Source organism: Sciurus vulgaris, assembly GCF_902686455.1.
Source record: "Sciurus vulgaris genome assembly, chromosome: 10".
In the NCBI taxonomy this organism is placed as follows: Eukaryota; Metazoa; Chordata; class Mammalia; order Rodentia; family Sciuridae; genus Sciurus; species Sciurus vulgaris.
In genome coordinates, this window is record NC_136470.1 from 46666790 (window position 1) to 46690529 (window position 23740).

Consider the following 23740-nt stretch of genomic DNA (forward strand, 5'->3'; position numbering starts at 1 on the left):
AGTGAATGAAATGAGGCATTCAGCCACCCTCTCAACCCCTGTGAAATCAAACAAGAATAAAATCAAAGAGATTTCATTTGGGGATCTTAGATTTTTGAATGAATATTTGCACATCCACCACTTGCTTTGATTGTAAGAAAAAATATATCATGCTTTCATTCATTTTTTTCCCTCCTTCCTTTGTTATTAGCTTCAGAACTAAGTTTTTTAGTTTTTTAGTTGCAGTGTTAATGCCTTGACTGGTTAATGACTTTTGATGAGGCAGGAAAATACTGTTAAGCATCCAACAGAGAAGGCATTCACATTGTTCCAAACATTTCACGAAGTAAGTATCAGGCATTAAACTGCTTCCTTTTTTTCTCCAATCCTGTCAAGATTCTGCCTGTGTATAGCTTCATTTTCATGGTGACTGTTGCCAGCCAGATTCATCAAGGCCTATGCTGACTTTATCTTGTTTCATTATTTTAAATGTTGGTTTAGTAGTAGTAGTCAAAATTTTAATGTCATTTAACCCTTTATGTGGCATTGTCCTGTATATAAGACACATAAAATTTTATAGGACACTTAAAAAACTGCTCAATTTAAGTTTCCATAAGTGTATAATGTATAGGACTATCGGGCATAATGGATTGAAGATGATGCTTCCACAGTGTCTTCACTCAATTGAGAACAGATACAGCAGATACCCTTAATTTTCAGTATTTGTAGATTCTTCTCAAGGCTCATCTTTGCCCCAGTAAGAATAATTGGGAGTTGGGGTAGCAGTACAGGGAATTTTGACTCAGGTGCCTAATGTTCTCAAAGTAGAATAAATTGAGTATTGCAAATTACTATGCTTACTGTGCATCAAATATTCTTTCTAAAGGTGTGGCATTTTTCTTATGACCAGAAGTTACTTAGTTTGTGCACACTTCATTAATGAATCTAGAGGAGAGAGATCCATGGTTAGATCAGGGACTGAGGCATCTCATACAAGATGGAGACAACTAGATTTTCATACTTTTTTCATTAATCAAAATGTATTCCCACTGTTTCTCTTTTATAATTTTGTTTCTATTCCTACTAATTATAATAGTCTAAGCTTACTAAGTGTACCAGGATACATTTGCAAAGTATAGCATGATTAGAAATGTCTGGGAGAAGCCTGGAAACTGATAAACTGTAATTGTTGCTAGGTTACTATAAAGTACCCTTCAATAGCTAGTGTTTGACTGCCTTTGTCCATCAAGGATTATAGCAGCTCTTCCAAAAGATGCTATTTCTGTGAACAGCCACCATAGAAGACAGAATGTACTAAAATCTTTTTTAATCAAGTGGAGCAAAAGTTGGGTTCTTAGTAAAGATAGCTGAGAACATATGCCTTCTTATTTTTGTTTATGTTCATTTTTATGTTTTTGCTACTGTACTGTTTCCTTCTGTGATGTAGATATGAATTCCTTTTTGCTTTTCCCCTTTTGAAGTACACCACCCAAACATTGTTTGTATAACACAATGCAGAGGAAACTTGTTTGTGTGAGACACTTAGTTATGTATTTTGTTACTGTACCTCAGATCCCTGGAGGAACATTAATAGGCAGCATTTGAAATAATCTTACTAGAACTCTATTTTGAATAGCATACAAAAGACCATTGAAGATTGACAGTTGACTGTTCTGGACATTTCTGGCTATTTTTGAAATGAAAATTTAGGAGGAAATCTATTTTTTTATTTCAAAGGAGATTTTAGGTTATGCTTCTTTAGTATGTTACATTTTGCAACTTATTTTCTGAAATGAGATGACTAATGTTTTGGCCTTTATGTATTTTTTAAGGAATGTAGAACAGCTTATAAGGCATAATAATAATATACCACAAATATGAGCTTTATTATTTTAATGGTCTGTTCATATTCACCTTTTTTGAACTAAACAGCTTCACTTTGGAAGGAGATTGTATTTTAACTAATAAAATTTGAATTTGAGGTACTAAATTTCCTAACATGGTTCTAAATGTCTTCTATATGAAGAGAATTTTCCTATTCCATGTAACATCCTAAATTGTTTCCCATATTAACGAGAATGATTGAAAACTCGGTTTGGGGAAAGATTAAAGAACTTAAAAATTGCAAATCCTATAATAAAAATACAATTTCAGTCTTTAATATATGCCACCTCTGTTACTGCATTTACCTATTTTATTAAAGTGTATTCATTTGAATTTCACATTTTCCTAGGTGAGAATTCTCCTGAAACTTGAGTTGTATAATTAGACACTCATGAGTAATGAGCTAGATTGTGTGTTCACACAGAAGGTTATCTCTAATTTCAGAGAAGGGGGAAATTATTGTGATATTGCTTCCCTAAAAAAGAATGAGATCTTTTTTGAGTTACAAATTGACTATTATTAGAGATTTTTCATAAGTAATAATGTAGAGACTTACCTCTTTAATTGAAATGAGGGAAGTATCTTCGGAGCTTCCAAAAGCCTTCATGGTGGTGTAGGAAGCATGAGGCTAGCCTGACTGTAGAGCTGTGGGTGCGTAATTTTTTATGACTGATAGAATACAGCATTAAATTTCTTAATGCCTTTATCACACCAGTTTACACTTAAAAAAAAAAAAAAAGTTCTAAAGTAGGAAAACAGATTTCCTTTCCCCTCACCTCTAATTCCGACTTCTTTTGTCAGTGCAAATTAGATAAACACTCTGAAGGCGTAGTGCCTCTCTATTCTTTATTTTTTATGTCCCCCATGAGATCAGCTTTTATTTAACTCCCTTCCTCCCTTATGACTTTGTTATGCTTCTCAGAAGGAAGGCTTACAGACCTTTGGCCCTCAAAGCCTTTAGTAACTCTGAGCATTACTTAATGGAACAAATGTTCAAAAACAAAACAGAAAAAATTGGTATAATAGTGTTCCATCAGTAATATTTTTAACTTTCAGGTTATTAATATGACTCCGTAGAAAAATTCATTTAGAAAATGATTCAGGAGGAAAAAACATTCCTTTATGTTGTTTTTGGGAAGAAATTCAGCTGAACAATGAGAATAATTGTAACTATGTCCAGTGGGGTTGAGAATGCTAGCCTCTGTGTCTTTAGATGATTTCAAAGTAAAATTACTTATTTGTTGTTTTTCAGGATTTCAGCATTCCAGAGATAGAGCTTTGCCCACAGTCTGACACAGCTTGTTGCCCTATCTACATACAGCGAGCAGTCCCCAATTTGGAAGAACTGAATATCCCCAAATCGGTGTCTTTCACTGTGAATTCGGGAGTGTAAGTATCAGTTCCTCTTTATTATAATGATTGATGACCACCAAAGTTAATTTTTGGTTTCATATTTCAGTAGGTCAGTAGGTAATATACAAATTTTTGAAGTTTTAGTTATTATATTTATGCTCCTAGAAAGACAGCTGCAGGCGTTTAAACATATTCAGTCTTTCTGCGGATCCAATTAAGGCTTCGATGTATAGAATCCTTAGACATAGTTTTTGGTGGATGGATCCATTGTCTCCCACATTTTGGGATTAAGAAGTAAAAACATGTCCCTGGTCTAGAATTCTGGGGTGTCTTAGGGTGCTAATTCCTAACAATGGGAGGCACTGTGTTGTTTATTACCCCTCTTTTCCTGAAAGGCAGGTGGTGTTACCCTCGCATTTTAGATGAATGCTTTGTCCCAGGCTGCTAGATGCTAAGCACAGATTTGGTTCTAGGCCTCTGTGATTCCAAAGGTATCTGTGGGACCATGCATCTCAGTTCAGTCATCATTCAGTCCCTCATTGGCTCCTGTCAGAAAAACCCGGTCGTGCCTGGCCCAGCATGGATCCCTCTTCTCTCTTTAGTTGTTTTTGTCTACTTTGATGACAGTTGGTGCACAATTTTGGGGTCAGTATAGGACAACTTTCTTTGTCTCCTCCAACCATGAATTAAAACTCTCTGGCAGACCTAGTAATTAGTCCTATCCATAGGAAATGCCTGTAATCATCAAGTTTGACTGAGAGATAGATAGGTCTTTTCAGAATCTTATTTCAAATACTGTTCCCGAGGCAGCCAGTAGAACTGATGTTGATTCTAAAAATGTAGGTCAAAATGTAAAATGCCCGGTGAACCCCCTTCCTCTGATTGTCCTGGTTTGAAAAACTATGGATATACTGGAATGTTTTTGACTTTTCAGTTATATTCTTCTGGAGTTAAAAGTGCACGGGCTTTGGGTATTAGAAATTCTAAGAAAAGTAAAACTTGGAAAACATTAGACTTACAGGCTAGATAGTGTAAGGATGTGAGTACTTTGTAACGTTAACTCTGTGTGCTGTCTGGCTAATCGCTTTGGGTGTGTTTTACTTGTGTAATTCTGTGATGGAGGATTTTTTATCTTGGGTGAGCCCTTTTTAATGTTTCAGAATCAGATGAAATTATTACTATTATACTTTAACCAATCATTTACTTCTTATTTAGTTGGCTTGCCTACCCAGATATTAATTTTAAAGGTCAAGCTACAGTTTTAGAGGAAGACCATGGGCTCTTTGAGATTTCTGCAGCAGAAATGAAATCATTGCTTCCACTTCAAATGGTAAGCAAATTTAGAAAGAAGTGTTCCTTTCCCCAAATACTTATAAATCCAAAATTTAATGGCTGTGATGATTACTCATACATCTCAATCTGAGATGAATATGTGTACTACTGAATTGGCAAACTGTATATTGTTTTTCTGTTTCTATGGTAGAGATGTCTGAATTTACCTCGTATTGTGTCACATGCATTGCAATACCCGCAGTTTCCTTATAAGTATTTTTCTGTGAAAATAATAAATATTTAATAAAGTTCTGAATTTCTTTTGTTGATACTCATTAGAAAATTGGTTGTAGTAAATTACACTCTTCCACTTCAGTAATGAACACTAAGCTCAGCATTAATAATAAATGGATAGTTCTGTCAATGTTTGCTTTCTTAATGATTAAGAACGTATCTGCAGTATTTATTTCTTTTTGTTGCAGACTTTTATTTTGAGGGGAAAACTATTCAACTAAATGTTGATTGTGTGGTAAAACATTTTTAGCTCTTTTGTGCCTTTTTTAGAAAACAAACTATGAAAAATTAAGAAATTTTAAGAAATATCACAATGTGAAGTAGCATTTTGAAACAAAAAAATTACAGTATTAGGGTTTTGTGAGGAAGAGATTACTTTTTCTGCTGTACGATCTTAACATCATGAAAACATCAAGTGTGATTAAAAAGTGTTGGTAGAACCTGGAAGGGTAAGTGTGGATAGCTCAGTGCTCTTATTTAGAAAGCTCAATTAATTGTAGGGGAAACATTTGGATATTTGGCTTAGAAATATGACTGCTAAATCAACTAGCAATTCAGCTTTCTATTTTTGACATTTCATGTTGGGGACTCAGTCTTGATTGTGCATATGTGCTCAAGAACTAAACATCAGTTTTCTTCCTTGTATCATAATTTGGAATCTTTAAAAATTTTTCCCCAAATACATTGATGTAGAGTACTCTGAGACTGTTTTAAATACTAGTTTTCTATACTTAAATTAACTGAAATTTGCTATGTATTCTTAACCAGTTAGTTTTTATATAACCTACATATGTCACTTAGATACCTTGAGAGATTTTAATATCTACATATCTAATATTAAATAAAATATGTTGTCATCTTTAGGGTGGACTGAAAGTGGAAATGCCTATGAACTTAAAAGTAAGTGTTGAAAAGACTTTTGTAGTAGGCCAAAATGACTACTTATTAGAATCAAACAGTTCCAGAACATATACTACCTAGCTAAGGAATGTTGGGGTGGTGGGAAGTGACTATATAGAGTGCTCATCTGTGACTGTGAATGAGGAGTGGGATCTGTATGCAGTGTTGGAGCTCAGAGCTACCAAGTGTCTACAGATGGCAAGGTGATAGGTATGTTATATCCAAATAAGCTGGGCACAATGGCACATGCCTGTAATCACAGCTACTCAGGAGGCTAAGGCAGAAGGATCCCAAGTTCAAGGATGGCCTCTACAACTTAGCAAGACCCTGTCTCAAAATAAAATTTTGAAAAAGGACTTGGGGCTATAGCTCAGTGGTAGACTGCTTGTCTAGCATATCCGAAGTCCTGGATTCACTCCCCGGTACCCCAAAACAACAAAAACTTTATTACTTGCAATAGAGCCCCCTATGAAAATCTAATATGTGGGAAATAGATCCATATTTTATAAATATGTATATATATTTGTAGTCTATATAATGGTATCAGCTTTTATAAATAAGGAAGCTGTAACATTTTTGTTTAGTATATTTAAATATGGGGTCTTCTTAGCTGTGATCTTGGGTTAGTAGCTGTGTACAGATTATTTCATTAACCATAAATAGGACTAAGTGATAAAGTGAGGACACATAAATGCTGAATCACTGTTATCATTTTCACCTAATTAGGACAACTGGAACTTGAGGAATTAAAACAGAAAAATAGACAAGAGAAATATGTACCAAGCCAAATTTGAAGTAAATGAAATGTTATAAATTTGTTTTCTACTATACTTACCATACTACCCCCAAATTTGAATCAAATATCCAATTTTAAAAGTTCATAATTTTTAATCATTTATTTCTATAAATTTTTGCACTTACACTTAAAAAAATTACATGTTTTTTTTCTTTTTTTTCTTTTTTTTTTTTTTTGTGATGCTGGGGATTGAACCCAGGGTCTTGTGCTTGCAAGGCAAGCACTCTACTGACTGAGTTATCTCCCCAGTCCCTACATGTTTCTTTTCAACAAATATTAATGACCATAGAAGCAATTAAGGTTTTATAAGAAATGGAATAGGTCTTCTGAATTCAATAATCTATTGCTATACTCTAGAAACTCCAGAGATTTTTTTTACTTCTTATAGGAGAAATTCATTAAATATGAAGCCAGGTCAATACAAAATTCAAAACACAGAAGTAAATGTGTAAGCATTTAAAAAAAATCAAGGCTCATTTATAAGACAGGTTAGCCTATGAAATGATCCTAGGATTTGGGTGACCAGAATAATGTAATGAAACCCAGGTATATTAATATGAGAGAGATATATTACTAAATAATACATTTTCCCTTTATGATAAGGACCAATATTCCATGTGAATATCAGACACTGCTAATGTTGTAAGACTATATTAATGAAAAAAAAGGTCCTATTTGCATCATATATATACATACGTATTCTAAAGTATGATCATCTTAAATAATTTTTTCATGTTTTGCAGGTTATTATTTATGAAAAACCTCACTTCCATGGACAGGCCAAAGATTTTAGTGAACATATTGATTCTGTCCCTAATTTTTTAAAAAATGATGGGGACTTTCAAGGGATTGGATCAATTCGTGTCATTGGTGGAGTGTGAGTGTCATCTTTTAAATTTTTTACTTAGTATCCTACCTTTCAAGTCTACAAAATAAGCACCCAACGGGGCAAATACAGCCAGCCTTAATTTAAAAACATACATTCCTTCTGTAATATGGGAAGTAATAATAATACTTAGTAATGACTTTCTATGAATTCTTGTTGGCATTAAAGATTTTGAGATAGAAACTATTTTCTACATTTAATATGAAACATTACCACTTAGCATTTCTAGACACAGCATGGAAGACAAAAATTGTAAGCTTAAGTTATTTTCTCACTGGTTATGAACATGAGTGAGAACCCATTTTATCTTTTGTTCTGTTGCTGTGTTGATCTTTGTGGACTGATGTGCTGAAGACCTTGACAGTGAACCCCCTCTCATTAAAGAAATAGCCTGATACTGATGGCCCTCTGTCCCTGAACTGTTTTTGAGGAAACTCCTAAAGAATGCCTGGGTATTCTTTATAGGTACACCCATGAAGGTAAAACCATGAAGAAGAAACTTCCCACAAAGCTTATTTGCCATTGTCAACCCAGTGCCGGAAACATTCTCTTGTCTCTAGCAATACATTGATTATTTTGGAATATTAGTTCATTTTAATTTCAAGCATTAGTGTCTCTTGGTATTTGCTGTAACATCATATAACTTGTTTATGCTCTTCTAGCAAATGATGCTACTAAAATATTTTTATTCATAAGCATTAAATAGCTTATCTAAGGCCACTTGTGTGCCTAACATATATGAACTTAGACTTTAAAATTTATGACAATAAGTTAAGTGGTGGCCATACCAGCCAGAATGGAAATGTCAGAGACCATGACATACTAGATACGTAGGTCATATTGGAAATTGCTCTGACAGTCATTTAACTAGTTATCCTTAAATTTCAAGAATGTGCTTGGGACTGAAAAGGACAAATATGGTTTGGTTAAATACATGTTAGTGTGTTGTATTTCTTTATAGTCTTTGATTTGTGAACACATCTGCTGCTTATTAATCCTGCTCTAAAATATCTTTGCCTTTTCCTCTCTTTGAAATCTAAATGTTTTCCCCCTTAACTAGGTAGACTTAAAACTAGCTTTCTGCTGCACAGAATATTACCTGCTAAAATTCGGTGTAATGAACATTGTTACTCTCAGTTTTATTACAATTATTTTATAAAAACAATCTCAAGAAAGTATGACTATATACAGTATACATACTGCCATGTTTATATGGCACTTGCAGGAGAAAAATGTGATATTCCCACTTAAAAATGACCATCTGGTGTCATTCATTTTCACCATTGTTTGCTGTTTGTTAGCTGTTTAGCTTATCTGTAGACTGTATAGACTCTTCTTTATCCCTATCTCATCTTGAGGGACCAAGGGAAAGTAACACTGATGTTCTTTCTTTCTTTCTTTCTTTCTTTCTTTCTTTCTTTCTTTCTTTCTTTCTTTCTTTCTTTCTTTCTTTCTTTCTTTCTTTCTTTTCTTTCTTTCTTTCTTCTTTCTTTCTTTCTACTGGGGATTAAATCCAAGGCTTTGCACATGATAGATCCATCCTTGTGATAGCTATATCCCCATCCTTTTTTGTTTTATTTTGAGACAGGGTCTTCCTAAATTGCCCAGACTGGCCTCAAATTTGAAATTCTTCTGCCTTAGTCTCCTGAATAGCTAGGATTACAGGCATACACCACTTCACCTGGTGACCTGGTGAGACTGACATTCTTAATTTTTCTCATATAATATACATATTTAGATATCCCAGATAGACATTTAAATAGAATTTTATTGAAATAGTCTATTATTAAAACTGTGCAGAAGCTTTCTGTACTAGCATTATGAAGTAGATTTACTAATCTTCATTTATCCTTTAAGGTCTTCTATACCTCTTTTTTCTCATTCTGACATGATTAAAAGCATGTTTTGAAAAACCACGTTATTATAAAAGGAATTTAGAATTTTTAAGTTTTCTGTGAAATTTTACAGGATAATTTAAGAATAAAATATTACTAGTCTCTACATATTATAAATATACGAAGGTGTTTAAATAGGTTTATAAGTTTATTCCCATTCATGTGAACCACCCCACCCCCTTTACCCTACACTACATAGACATACAGAAAGCAAAAAGAGATTAATGATTACTAAGTGGAAACTATTATATTGTGCCTTATGAAAGTAATGGGGGAGGGCAGGGACAAAAGAAAAACAATGGTAGGCAATCCTCCTGTGCTTCCTTATGACAAGCTCCTGAATTCAGAAGTCCCTAAAACTTAGGATAGTCATCCTTAGACTCTGCCTGCTTGGAGCGTTCCTCTCTAATTGTACAGAATAGCTTAAGTCTAATTTAAGCAGATCTTCATGTTTCATGAACAACTGATGCCTATATTTATAAGATATTGTGGATTACCCAATAAAAAGATTGGTTTCATGGAGGAGCTTCTCAGTGTCCTGTACTGATACTTTTAGATTGGAAGTCAGGATACCTGTGTACCTGGAAAGTTCTCAGCCACAGTGCTTCCCCTTTCCACTGTAACTACTGATAAAATGGTAGCACCAACACTTTCCACCCATAAGTATTTACAGAAGTTTGGGTATACATGTAGGGCACCCGGAGTAACACCAGCTCAGTTGCATTGCCCAGTTCTTCTTTGATAAACACTCCTGTGTGATGTTTTTGATCTATAGCCTGGTGAGAAGTCCTTTGATTGAAACCCTGAGTACATGTATAATAAAGTAGTCATTCTGTGGTTCAGAAGGGCTTACTCAGTAAAATAAGAATGATTCTCTTTGGATCTCAGTGTGAGTTTATAACTTTTCTTGTCAGCTGTATGTGCTTTCTATTATTTTTACTTGGCACAGTATTCTCTGAGCATGTTGCGATGTGGTAACAAGTCAAGCCACAAATATTTAATGAGCTTGCTCTGTTGCAGTTCTACAATTAACCTTTTGTTGGGAAAAGCCTCCAATCTATAAAAATTATTGATCCATGAAGCATTCACCATTTGTCTTTGTAAACGGAAACAAAGGAGATGTGTCCTTTTTTTAGAATATGGAGATGAACACCTATGTGCTTTATTATGAGTTTCTCTCTGTTGCTTTTGTGACTAGATTTATTAATGACTCAGTTGATCGTCATCTGTATTTCTAGGTGGGTCGCATATGAAAAAGAACATTTTAAAGGCCAACAATTTCTGCTTGAAGAAGGAGACTTTGAAGATAGTAATGCTTGCGGGGCATTAAGTGGCCCCATCTTGTCTTTCCGGTACTTACAAGCTGTGAGTTTGCCTCCTTAATTTTAACTTTGTTTTATTTTTTCATGAATATTAGACATGACTGCTGATAAAACACGAGTTTATAAAATGTTTCTAGCACCTAGGAGCATGAAACTGAACTGAAAATGACTAGCTTCTTTTCCTTAACTGCCATTGTGGTTATAGAGTATTTATTTTTTATTTTTCATCTGTTAATTCTGTAATCAATTTTTGAGCACTTACTTTATAGATGTATTATGCTAGGTGCTGGACACAGCGTGGACAGAAACTCAGTTCTCTCTTCCCAGAGCAGCAATCTGGTAGGGAAGGTAGCACTTACGTAAATACTTGATACTGTTTGACTGTGATGGGATGATGTACTCAGGGTACCTAGGAAAAGGTCATTTGGTCAGTTATTTTCACTTGGACTAGAGAGGCCAGCATGGAAAAGATGATGACTGAACTGAAGTTTCATGTTCAAGAGTTACCCGCTGGGCATGGTGGTGCACACCTGTAATCCCAGTGACTCTAGAGGCTTAGGCAGGAAGATCACAAGTTCAAGGCTAGCCTGGCAACTTAGTGAGACACTGTCTCAAAATTCAAAAGGGCTGAAGATGTAGAGAGCACCCTTGGATTCAATCCTCAGTAACACACACACACATACACACAAACAAGAGCTGCCCAAGTGGAGAATTTTCAGGACAGGGTAAGGTCCTGTTTAGAAAGAGACTAAGGCATTTTAATGTGTAAAGTCAAGGTTGTAAGCCACTGGTTCTCAGCTGGGGTGCAGTGTCATTTGGCAGTGTCTATAGAGACATTTTAGATTGTCATACCTGGGGGTTTGGGTGCTGCTGACCTCTGGTTGGTAGAAACAAAGGATCCTGCTCCGCTTCTACAATGTGAAGGGCAGTTCCTGAAAGTTAAGAATCACAAGTCCTGAAATGTTAATAATGCTGAGGTCAAGAAACCCTCACATAAGTAAAACTGTGGTGTGTTTGGGGAAGTGCAGTTAAGTCAGAATGTTAGGGAGAACTTTGGGAAGATGAATCCAGAGTCAGTTAGTGAAAGATGAAGTGCCGTGTTGAGGGATTCAGATTCTTTTTCTTGAGCTGACCATGAGCCACTGGCAGACTTTAGGTCTGGTGAGTGTGAATCTGGAACGTTCTTTGGAGAACAATTTTCTCCTTAAGGGATTTGATAGTAAAGTGAAGGGTGATCACTGGGTCCACATAGAACTTGGATAAACACAGGCATTGTGTCCTCTGGCCCTTCAGGTTTCCATCTGCTGGAGCCAGCAGCAGCCCTTTTACACCCTGCTAAGCAGGAAGAACTGGACAGAAAGAACAACCCAGTTAACAAGGGAGCATTTTATTTTTTCATAAATGAACCTTCTCAGTAAGAAAGTGAGTCAGAAACAAGTTCAACCTGAAAGAAGTAGAGGATAGTCCACTGAAGGTTGAATTCTGTGATAGTGTGAGCATGGATGACTTTTAAAGTATTTGGTGCACAATTCTAACACACAAGGGCAACAGGTTTTCTCTTCTTATCCATATTCTACCTGACAACTAAGAGGGAAGCAAGACAAAATAAGACAGAAACTATGGACCATGATTCAAAGCATCATACCAGTATTGCAAAAAAAAAAAAAAAAAAAAAAAAAAAAAAATTCCCAACTTATTTAAAAAAGGAGTTGAGTAGGGGTATTACTGATGATAGAAATTTTTAGCTCTAAAGATGGCTGTGTCTAAAACAAGCAAAAACGAATGAACAAACCAAAACCCCAAGTCTCTGGTTGAAATCTATCAGTAGTTGAACGTGAGAAAAGAAGCAGGTACTATAACTATATCGTTAAATAATGAAGATGTATTTGATATAGACAGGATCCAAAGTAATATACATTAGAAAAATCATTAAAAGAGCATGTTAATTTCTGCTGTGCACAAAGGTTTTGAGCATATACAGAAAGAATGACATGGTTTTTATATAAGTAAACAAAAATGCCCTTCCCCCAAAACCTTCTTTTTGTTCTCTCTCTTTAAATTAGATTTTTTAAAAATTCAGATATTAGTTGTCAGCTTATAATTAAAGATGTCATCACAATAACCCTCATATTTGTCAGTTACTTATTAATGACTTTACTTATATTCTCACACCTATCTTCACAAAGACTCTGAGGTAGTCTTTGTGCCCCCATCTTACAGACATGGAAACAGCATGTAAGAGGTTAGTTACTGTGTCCAAGCACAGAGCTGTGGTGGGAGAGCAAGTCTGTCCACTCTAGAAGCCCTGTTGGACTGTCCATTCCCATCATTCCAAATGCTTAGGCTTAAAAAAAGCACCTTAATGGAAAATGAAATTGCCTTCAGTCAAAGGCTTATTAGCATTTCATTTATAACTGTTAATATAGGGTCACACTGCAGACCAATATATGAATGTAATAAAAAATATCTGCAGGATTTTCAGATACTTTTTCATAAGTAAAAATTTTTGTTCACTGGAATATAGTCAGATGAAATACACTAAAAAATCCAAACATATTTAGAGAACATAAAATTTTTATGTAATGAAAATGCTTCAAAAATTTATCAAGTTATAGTTTGAAAAATTGTGTATTTCTTGGATGTACCATGTAGTTGGGAAGGAATTCTTTTTTTGCAGTGTTAGGCTTCAGATACAGGACCTTGTGCATGCTAGGCAAGCACTTGGTCACTGAACTATGTGCCCATCAACCGGGAAGGAGTTTCGAAAGCCTTCGTGATTGTGGCAGCCTAGTGAATTAACAGGCAGAGCTGATATGAGGCATCTTTTCCCCATAAAGAAACTCAGATGTCTCTAACATAGGAAAGAATGAAGCATGACTTTTACAGTCTCACTTGTAGTAATATAAAATAAACAAGAGGACAGGTAGAAAAGCTGCATGATGCAATGCAGTCTCAATGTCCTGGCTCTAGTATATGGAACACTGTGAATTTTCTAAGGTCAAATACCAGACATGTTCCTTGGGGATAATGTGATCCGTGTCATGGAATACTTTGGAGAAGACAACCAGAAATGTGTTCCCAATTCCAAATGAGTCATTCAGATATATTATTGACTTGGAACTGATTACTTTTTAAGAATGGAAAGGACCAAAAGGAATATAGGAGAATTGAGGCTCCGGGGATATAGTAAATTTTTATTCCTTGACTTCCTCAATAAAACTTTTTGAGTGAGCAGACTTGTCCTTTCTCAGTTTTGTACTAGCTTAACTTTCAGATTTGCTTTTGCTATGATTTTCAGACCTTGGGCCTTTTTTCAAATCTCAGAAACCAGGTGGTATGCAGCAGAGACCATGATTTCTATTTTGTTAATGGATATACCAGATCTCCATGGTGTCTCTATTATGTTGCTCTCTGGGGGTTATAGCACAAGAGCTCAGGGGCTGGATCAGCTGAGGGAGTTTGTGGAATTTAAAATCAATCAAATTACTGATCCTTACAACTTATCTCTGAGCCTAAAGCAATTGCTGATGAGTTTTCTCTAATATCAGAGAGTGCTGAACTATTACACTATCCAAGCACTTTAAAAATATAAAATGGAGGGCTGGGGATTTAGCTCTATGGTAGAGCACTTAAACCTACCATGTGCAAGGCCTTGGGTTCAATTCAACTAGAATAATATAAAATGGAATACAGTTTTTAAGGCTGCTCTATCACCATTCATTCTTCTTGAGCAAGGATTACATTATAAACCAGGGATTTTTGAAGTTGTTTAATTGTGCCTAAAAAAGTAGTGATGGTAGTAACCAAGTAACCTCATCGCGCTTGCCCTGGGTATGACTATGAGTGCCTGTTCCATTCATGTCCTGAACAAGGCAGTTAGAACTTTTTTTTTTTTTTTTTAATTGACTTTTCCTTTCTTTTTTCTTTTTTCTTTTTTTGCTGTGATCCTTGGAGGTTTTTATCTCTATAACTGGACCCAGAACTGACATATAACCCTTGCGAGCACATAAGTTGACTTACACTGAGGGCTCTGCCCAGCAGAGATACTATATTAGTGGCAACTAATCAATTAGATCAGATAGGTTGTATTTGGTAGGCTTGAGAAGAAAATGCAGACAGGGACAAAACCTGGAGAGTTGCTCAGAAGGGGAAAAGTACTTAGAAAAAGATGGAAGGCAAAAGCTCTGAGGCAAGGAGTGGGGCATGGCAGTGCATACCTGTAACCCAGCAACTTGGGAGGCCGAGGCCAGCCCCAGCAACTTAGCAAGACCCTGTCTCAAAATTAAAAAGAAAAAAAAAAAAAGAGCTAGAGATGTAGCTCAGTGGTAGAGTACCCCTGGGTTCAAGCCATAGTACTGTTGAAAAAAATTTTAAAAAAAAAGCTATAAAGGCAAGAAAAGTCACAATTGAAAGTAGAAGATGGAAAGCAGAGAGTGATGCCACCTAGGAGACTCCTTTGTCCTTCTGGGAATGGTAAACAGTTTAAAATGGATACATATGCAAGCTATATAAGTGTATTTGTTTGTGAACCCAAATGCTGCCAACACTCGTGTTTGGCAGTGAACTCTGTGACAGTGAATCACTCTGCTCTGCCCAGCCCCAGGCTGCACTGTTGCATGTGGCATGTGTCTCTGCCCCATTTCCCAGCTCACTCTCTTCACTGCCGTAAGTCTCCACAACCCACACCGTATGTGTGCAAATCATAGTTGAAGTCAAGTACATCCTAGCATAACACAAGGTGTTTCTAAACGCTAGGGCACAAACAAGACATACAGGCATGTCTGCATCTATGTCCTTGTGCTGTTCTACTCCAGTGTAACAGTGATTCCTGATACATTTCCTGCTCTACCTTGCTAAAACCCTATCAAGAGGCCGAGAACAGGTAATTGTAGGAGCAGGAGAAGTAAAAGCAAAGATGAGGAAGCTTTGGAGTCATCTGAGTGGTAGAGAAGAGATGCCAATATTGAGAGCTGCAAAGAACCTTTTTTTTTTTTTTTTTATGGTTGGGTCTGATTTCTTGGTGACTATTGATACTGCTTCCTACAGGAACCAGACTGGGCCCCCTTTAACCATCATCATCATCATTATTACATCAAATTCTCACAGTCACCTTGAGCTAGTTAAGACATGTTCAGGTTGCAAAAAAACAAAATTCTCGGGTGAGGGAAGCTTATGTTGTCAGCATAACCAGGTTTGTTTATATGGCATTTGGGTATAAATGTCATACTCATTTGGAAGCTTGTCCTAGGGACCTTAGGGGAGATCACCTCCAGGCTACTAAATTCTTCCTTTCCTCATCAGGAAGATGGCATCACATATACACGTGTATACATGTGTTTGTGAATGTATATAAAACCAGGGAGTAGGACAGCTAAAAAAGATAAATGCAAAAGTGCTTTCAAAATAGTCTTATGTTAAATAGAAGCAGGAGTCATGGTAGTGATGAAGCATGGATCCACCCAGCTCCCATGTTTTAAAAAATACTTTATTTAGTTGTAGATGGACACAATACCTTTATTTTATGTATTTATGTGATGCTGAGGATCGAACCCAGTGCCTCACACGTGCTAGGTCAGCGCTCTACCACTGAGCCACAACCCAGCCCCAAGTTCCCGTATTTTTAAGAACTGTGTAGAAATAATGAAGATGGCAACTCCTCTTAGGAGTTGAGCACAGTGTTGGGATGGATGTTATTTAATGATAAAATTTTCAGGTAAAAAGCCCCCTTATCTTTTACCCTAAAGTTTCAAGTGATATTTGACCCAGCTAGATAAGCAATATAAAAATCCTTCAAAGCAGGACAAGTAGAGCATCCAAGAGGACTTTTTTAAGTGTATTTTCTTCCACTTATTATAGATGCCTTGTTTTTTTGAACCCTGTTTTGCTTGTTCATATAAAACAAATGTTTACGTAGAAATCTTTTGTTCATGAATTTTACTTATATTCAAAAGGGCAGAAGATTGATATTGTTGAAACTTGTAGAAGTTGAGACATTTCTATATAGGTCTAGACTTGGTTTATAGATCACAAAATAATAGAAAGAGAGGTTTTTAAAAATATATACTGTATTTTTCCTGTGAAAAATGATAATGTTTTATAGAAATTTGAAAAAAATAGAGTAAAAATTTTAAATGTCCATGTACCCAAAGGTAACTCCCCATGATTTAAAAAAAAAAAAAAAAAAAAAAAAAAATCTTTTTTTTTAGTCTTTTTTAAAAGAATTTTTTGGTGTATTTGTAATCTTACTGTCTTTGCAAGTTTGAGTTTTTATCCTGCTCTTCCATCTTCACTTTTATATCAGACATACTTCCACTGAAATTCAGTCTCAGCTCCTGCTAGCTTTGTGACCTCAGGCAAATTACTCCACTTCCTTAGCTGAGAAATGGAAATGCTAGTAGTATACTCACATGTGACTCTTTTGAAAATAATGTATATAAAGGTCCTAGTCACGAGTAAGTATAGAATAATGTAACTTAGTTTGTCTAATATTCTGAATTATATTTAATGCTTCATTAAGTGAAGGACGTAATAAGGTTTTAGATAAGATGGTTATCTTTTGGCCATTTACATTGTTCACAGCTTTTCACTATTCTAAATAATGCATCTTTGCATGTATATCCCACACCACTTCCTTTAGGAAACTGATTTAAAAAGAATTTCAGGTCATAGAGTCTGAATAGTTAATCTTTTTAATTGATTTCTAAATTGTTTTCTAAAATAGTTGTTTATTTTTCCACCAGCAATGTTCTTTAATAAAATTAAATTTTTAGACTTTTAATTTTAAAAGTGAACATTGTATCTAAATGTTTTAATTTGGATTTCTTTGATTTACTGGTGAAATTAGACATTTGTATATGTGTTTGTAATGTTACTGTTCTGTGAACTTTTATTGACTTATCTGTTTAGGATTTAGAGTTTTTCTAAAATACATTTGCTTTGATTATTTTGACCTATTCTAACTTTTTAAAACATTTCCTGATCTTGATCGTTTTGATAAACCATTTTGTTAAGCAGATTTCATCTGTTTCTTATGTTACACTTAAGCTCATAAAATCATCTCCAACATCATCTGCAGTACATTTTATATTCACTTTTTTCTCAAGTGGTTTACATTCTTTAGGCACAAGTGAGACTTTGTAAGTAGTGTCACATAGGTTAGCTTATAAGTTCCAGCAATTTACCATGTGTTGACTAATTTCCATTATATAAAAATGTTTTTTTCCTGATTGAAGTAAATTTAGGCCTATTTTTTCCCCCTTCAAATTGTATCAGAGTAGCAGCTATAAAATCATTTCCTGAACCTTTTAAAATTCTCCCTGGAGTTATTTGTGGGAATGTTATCTCACGAGTATGTGAGATTGTACACAGCTATAGCAGTCCGTAAAACAAAAGGTATATGTTTTCCTAAACTTTCCTCTTCCTCTTTTTAGAATTTTATAGAATCTTCCATCACACTGTTTGAATCTGACCTAGAAAGTGGGAAGTTTATTGACATTACAAATCAGGAAATATCTGACTTGGAAGACATTGGCTTTGGCAGTGAAACAAGATCCATTCATGTCAAAAGTGGAGTGTAAGTTGTCTCCTACCCTGAGAACCCTGAGGAGATTCTTTGGTGTTTGAAATTGTTGGTTGCTTGATTCTGCATCACCTCTGTTCTCTTCTCCCTTTTTCCTCACAAGATGGGTTGCCTACCAGCAGAAGTTCTTCTGTGGAGAGCAATACATTTTAGAGAAAGGGAAATACAAATGCTTTTTTGACTGGGGAGGATCAGATAATATAATCATGTCAATCAGACCTATCCAGCTGGTGAGTATGAAGATGACAAGTGCCAGTGGAATATGTGGAATAATTTTTTTAAGTGAGATTGTTTAATTATTTTCTGCATATATATATATATGCAGAAAATGAAACATCATATGATTTTCTGTAGACTGTATTCATAACTGATGGATATTAATACAGGAATGAGATGGTTCTGTAATTTGATCATTCATTCAGCAGCATTTATTTAGTTCCTCTAATATGACAGGCATTGTGCTGATCACTATGGATAAAGATGAATAAGGCTGCCCTGGTTGCTTCCTGTTCTCTGAGGAGAGAGAGAGATGTAGATGTACAGGCAACTAATTATGTATGATTAGTGAGAAAATGAAGTGTGTAGACAGTGGTGCGGGAGCCTGGGAGGGACTTCCCAATGCCAGGGAGTTGGAGACCTCACCACAGGAAAGCTTTATTCAGCAGTATCTTAAGGGACAAAAGGAAATTTTCCATGCAGAAAGGCATTTCACAAAGAGGGAATAGTCCTGGTGTGCAAAATCATGAAGTTGGGAATGACTGTGGCCAGTTTGGGTAATAACAAACACTGTAGAACTGTAAGTGCCCATGAGATCATGGTCAGAAATTCCGACTCTTTCTTACCAGTAGGCATTGGAGCCCATTTTTCTCCCAGCCACAATATTACTCAAAATGACTTAGTCATAGGTACTAAAGTTGTTATCAGAGAATTTCGTACATTATTTGAGATCATAGCCAGTTCAAGGAATCTAGTAATTGATCAGACCATTAAATGTTTTTTCAAAAGGTATTTTCAAAACATTAAAAATGATGACTGAGATTATTTGATTACAGTTTTCTTTTTAACATTTTAATATATTTTTCAGGAACCACTTGGGATAAACGAGCCTCCACATTTGGTACGTTTAAAAATATTCTCAACTTGTGCTTCTTAGATTGTTTACCAAAAACATGTGTGCCCTTTCCCTCAAATTTTTCTCTTTCTCCCACATAACTTCTCTGTGTGGAAGGACAATTTATATTATAGTTGGTAAGCAGAGGAAGGCCCATCTTTGTTCGTGTTTGTATGGGCCTGGATCTGTCACAGTATCTTTCATTTTCTTTTTGCAGGACTGCTGTTCTCACCCTGTTAGGGTCATTTTTAACCTGTGCCACTCTTTCTTTTCTATCCTCCTATTCTTTGTTCACATCACATTCCTCTTCAGCATAGTGTATTATCCTGTCTCTGGAGGAGCAAACTGCATGGAGCAGTCCTTGTCTTGGCATGCTTATTAGGCCTCTGTATTTCTAGTGTCTACATCCACTGCTGCTTTAAAGCTGAAACCCTACTTGGTCATTTCTAGTGTGATTATGGTTTGAAGGGGATTGCGTAATACTCTGGAGTTTAATGTTTCTTATCTATCGTGGGCTAGAAATCATGCCCCTTTAATACTTCTAATAATTTGTGAGGTCAGTGTTAATCCCATTTATTGATAAGAAAACTAAGATTCGGAATTTAAGTGCCATTAATCACATAGCCAGAAGTAACAAAACAGGCATTTTCTAGTTTCTGACTCTGTTGATGAAGCCACATTTTCAAAGTTCTGCACAAAGGGAGGACGCATCACAGGATGGGCAGCACAACCATAAAAGGAAGAGATGAGCAACTGCTTCTTTTGTTCCCTTTTAGATATCCATATGCAGAAAAATTGCTATCAAAAAACCAAATGCAGTGATTAGTCTTAAATAGCATTGGCTACCTTTATAAAAGGCTTTTCCTCTAGGTGCGCTTGTTTGTCATATTCCTGATAATATTTCTCTGTTTTAGATCAGCTTGGTTAACTGTGTTTCCATTCACAGTACCTTCAGATTTTATTATTTTTTGATTAGCTCAGGCCTATCAGGAACATTTCCTTTCTGCATATAATTGAGTAGTTGTATTTAAAGATATACTTCCTGTCAGATCTTTATTTTGAATTTTTGAAAACTCCCAACTGTGGATCAGTAAAACATTTTTTCACATGAATCAGAATAACTGAGTACACGAGAGAGTTACACAGGAATCATTTCAAACTGCACAATTTTCTGAGCTGTAAATACACATTAAAAATTCCATTCTGTTTCTCCCCCTCCTTGTTCCTTTTTTTTTAACTTCTGCGTATGGAGCCCATTGCTGGGAAGTTTTTCTCTATAGTAATTTCTAGTCAAACTTGTAAAGAAAGGAAGCAGCAGAAAACATACAGTGAAATCAGCTCCATTTCATTTTTTTCTGGATATGGCTCCGTAATTGCCTTGTACAATAAACATTTCTGAAGGCAGATGATAACTGGATATTTGGTAACACATGTACAAAGCTTCTTTTGTTTACCCAGTATTAGAGCTCTTATTATTTTCACTTGGCCACATTTTCAGGTGTTTTTCTTATTTAAAATTGCCTAAACCTAAATAGAGAAGTCTTGGGTGACACATGGGTTCTGTTCACTAACAGAAAGTCTTTTCTCCTTCACAAGTAGCTTTAATAGTCTCATTGGCTATACATGTGCTGTGTGAAGAGGGGTACTTATTTTCCCAGTCTGAGGAGTGAGAAGGCAGTTACATTCAAGTTCTAGTCAGAAAGGGATTTCTTTTTCTTTTCTTTTCTTTCTTTCTTTTTTTTTTTTTTTTTCTAATGCTGGTGATTTTAAGGGGAACCTGAAGTCACTAGAAAATGTGTGTAATGATCAACATGTATCTTGAGAGTCAGGATAATAAAAATATTGCTGCTTGTTAACAATTATGACACATCTTATTTGGGATGCTATTAGAACCTTGCCTTCTATTGAGTAGATTGTTTTCCACCTAAGGCTGAATATCTGTCACTAAATCTAATTACCAATTCAAGATACCCAACATCACCATCATTATATAGAGTTCTCATCATTTGCAGGTGGAATTTTATTTTGGTCTTATTTTTTTCCCTGAAAACAAACACTAAATATAATATGAATTATCTTCATATCGTCATTTGTCTTGGCAAGTCCTGAATTTCAGAAATCTCACTAGATAAATCTCATAAAAGTGAATTTAGTTTTCGATTTTAGTTTTACTTACACTGTTCTATAGAAATTCTAACCAACTGCCCCTGTGGACCCAACCAAATACCATGTGTCACTCAGGTCTTTTTAAAGTTCATCTACAAATATAATCAAAATTTTGGATTTTTTAAAAGTACTGAGGCTTTGATCCATTTTTTACCTAATGCTGAAATAAACAACTGGGTATTTTATTCTATTAGATAATTTAGTTTCACTGAATTTTAACATGATCCTAGAATCTGTATTAGTTATGGTTACTATTGTCATGAATGAAATAGGAAAATGGCAGTGGCAGTTTTAGGCAAATATTAGTGACATTTAAGAGCAGTATAGAGAAAAACTTTTCTTTGTGGTACTACAGCTAGACCATTTTTAAAGGCTCCAAAGTCCAAAAAAATAGGAAGAACTACTTAAGAAGATCTTCTGTGAGTGATCATGGAAATAAAATTATGATAGACTATGTAGTTGACATGAGAACTACATAACATTATAATACAAGATAGATGTGATGTAATTGAAGAATGGAAAGAAGACTTCTTTGTTTAACAGTCTCCTTATGTGTATGAGGGAGGTCCAGATTCTTAGGGAAAGTCTTATTCAGCCAGGGAAGAGAGTTTCTCTCAGATATCTTAACATTGGAATAAATAAAATTACATCAAAAGTTGGCTCTGGTATTATGAAATAATTTAAGTGAGCACAGCATCTGTATTTGGTTAGTAATTATGTTCTTAAGTTTTCAGTTTAGGCAATACCACATTTTATTCCTAAGTGTATAAGTGTGATAATGGCACAGCAAAAAGCATTTCTGTAAAATTTTCATCATGAAGTGGTGATAATTTCTGCCTGAGAGGAGAGTGTTAAGAAAGAAATGACACAATATATGTGAAAAGACACCCTGCAAGTCAGTGGTAGGCTGGTATTGTGACTCTCTTGTTTTTTGCTTCCGTACACTTCATTTGGGAAGCTGGCAGGAACTGAGACATGCTCACACTGTACAGAGGGATGGGGGTCATTTGAGAACAACTCATCTGTTCACTGTTTGCCTAAGTTCTAAGCAACCTATCTGAGTCGCTTTGTATGTTTATTTGCCATTCAACTGGAAAGGAAAACACCATAGTCATTTACCCTGCTAGCTTTTTGCTGTGTTATTATCACATGTGATATACTACTCTTTATTAGTTATGATGAAGATTTTGCAGAAATCTGTTTTGCTATTTTCCTAGAACTTAATTTCACTGAGCACTATCATTGAATTTCACCAAGAGTAGAAACCACAATTTAATCATTAGTAAGTAGGGTTACATTCCTTTTGGACCATCTTCAGAACATTATTATGAAAACTGTTGGGCTGGGGTTGTGGCTCAGTGGTAGAGTGCTTGCTTAGCACATGTGAGGCCCTGGGTTCAATCCCCAGCATCACATAAAAATAAAATAAAGGCATTGGGTCCATCTACAACTAAAACAAAATATATATAAAAAAAGAAAATTATGGTACTCTGAGACATTTATGAGTCAAAATGATGTGTTATTTTTGTGTTGTTGGCCTAATTTTAAGCAAACCACATGTCTCATTTTGAGGGTAAAATTAACTCAGGTAAGCATTAAAACTAGTTTTTAAAATTTGCTGAAAAAAGTCATAAATTATGACATTATGAAATTGTGTTTGTGTATGAATTTTGGTTTATTCTGAATAGGAAAACAAACTAAAAACTAGAGATGACTACTAAATATGCCATCTAAACCATGCCTTACCATGCATTGTTAGCAGTCTAGGATTTGACATTTCATAGTTTCATAGTGAAATATTGAAATATAAATCTTGTACTCAGCAGTGTAAAATTAATTCAACAAACTAGAAATATAAGCAGTTAATAACAGCTGATCTTATTTGCATGTTTTTTTCCTAATTTCTTCTGTGAACTTAGGACAATTTGCAAGCCATAAAGTACATACTTTTGGAGGCTAAAAGTGATTTGTGTTTTAGCCTCAAGTTTTACAAACCCTTACCTTAAAAGCAGGTGTTGTTTTGTCTTAACTTTTTCATGCCATCCTCTGTATCCGTCAGAAGGACCCTGACAGAAACTTGCTGGATCTCATCTCTTTGAGGCAAGGAGCTCCAAGTACAGTGTGGCTGCACCATGGGAGGTCATGTTGTTGCAAGCCACAGTTGGTCAGTGGGGGAATTGGGTCTCTCACCTCCCTAGTTTTGGCTGACCTTTGAGAGGAGACTAAGCAAGGTCAGAGCAGATTAAGATAGCCAAGAAACAATTCCTCCCAAAGGACCCTTGGGAGAATGAAGGTAGTGAACA

The 23740-nt window shown here is 35.4% G+C and overlaps 1 protein-coding gene across 2 annotated transcripts in view; it reads left to right on the forward strand.

Moving 5' to 3' along the window:
• The window catches only part of CRYBG3 (crystallin beta-gamma domain containing 3), a 107453-nt gene that overhangs the window by 48280 nt on the left and 35433 nt on the right, over positions 1-23740 (forward strand). The window contains exons 8-15 of one of the 2 annotated variants that reach the window (XM_079100531.1): positions 3116-3252; positions 4432-4546; positions 5647-5682; positions 7222-7355; positions 10498-10624; positions 18012-18154; positions 18264-18390; positions 19245-19277. In XM_079100531.1, the coding sequence (XP_078956657.1) occupies positions 3116-3252; positions 4432-4546; positions 5647-5682; positions 7222-7355; positions 10498-10624; positions 18012-18154; positions 18264-18390; positions 19245-19277 (852 nt within the window). The remainder of the gene's footprint in view (positions 1-3115; positions 3253-4431; positions 4547-5646; positions 5683-7221; positions 7356-10497; positions 10625-18011; positions 18155-18263; positions 18391-19244; positions 19278-23740) is intronic. The other variant, XM_079100532.1, reaches the window with a different exon arrangement.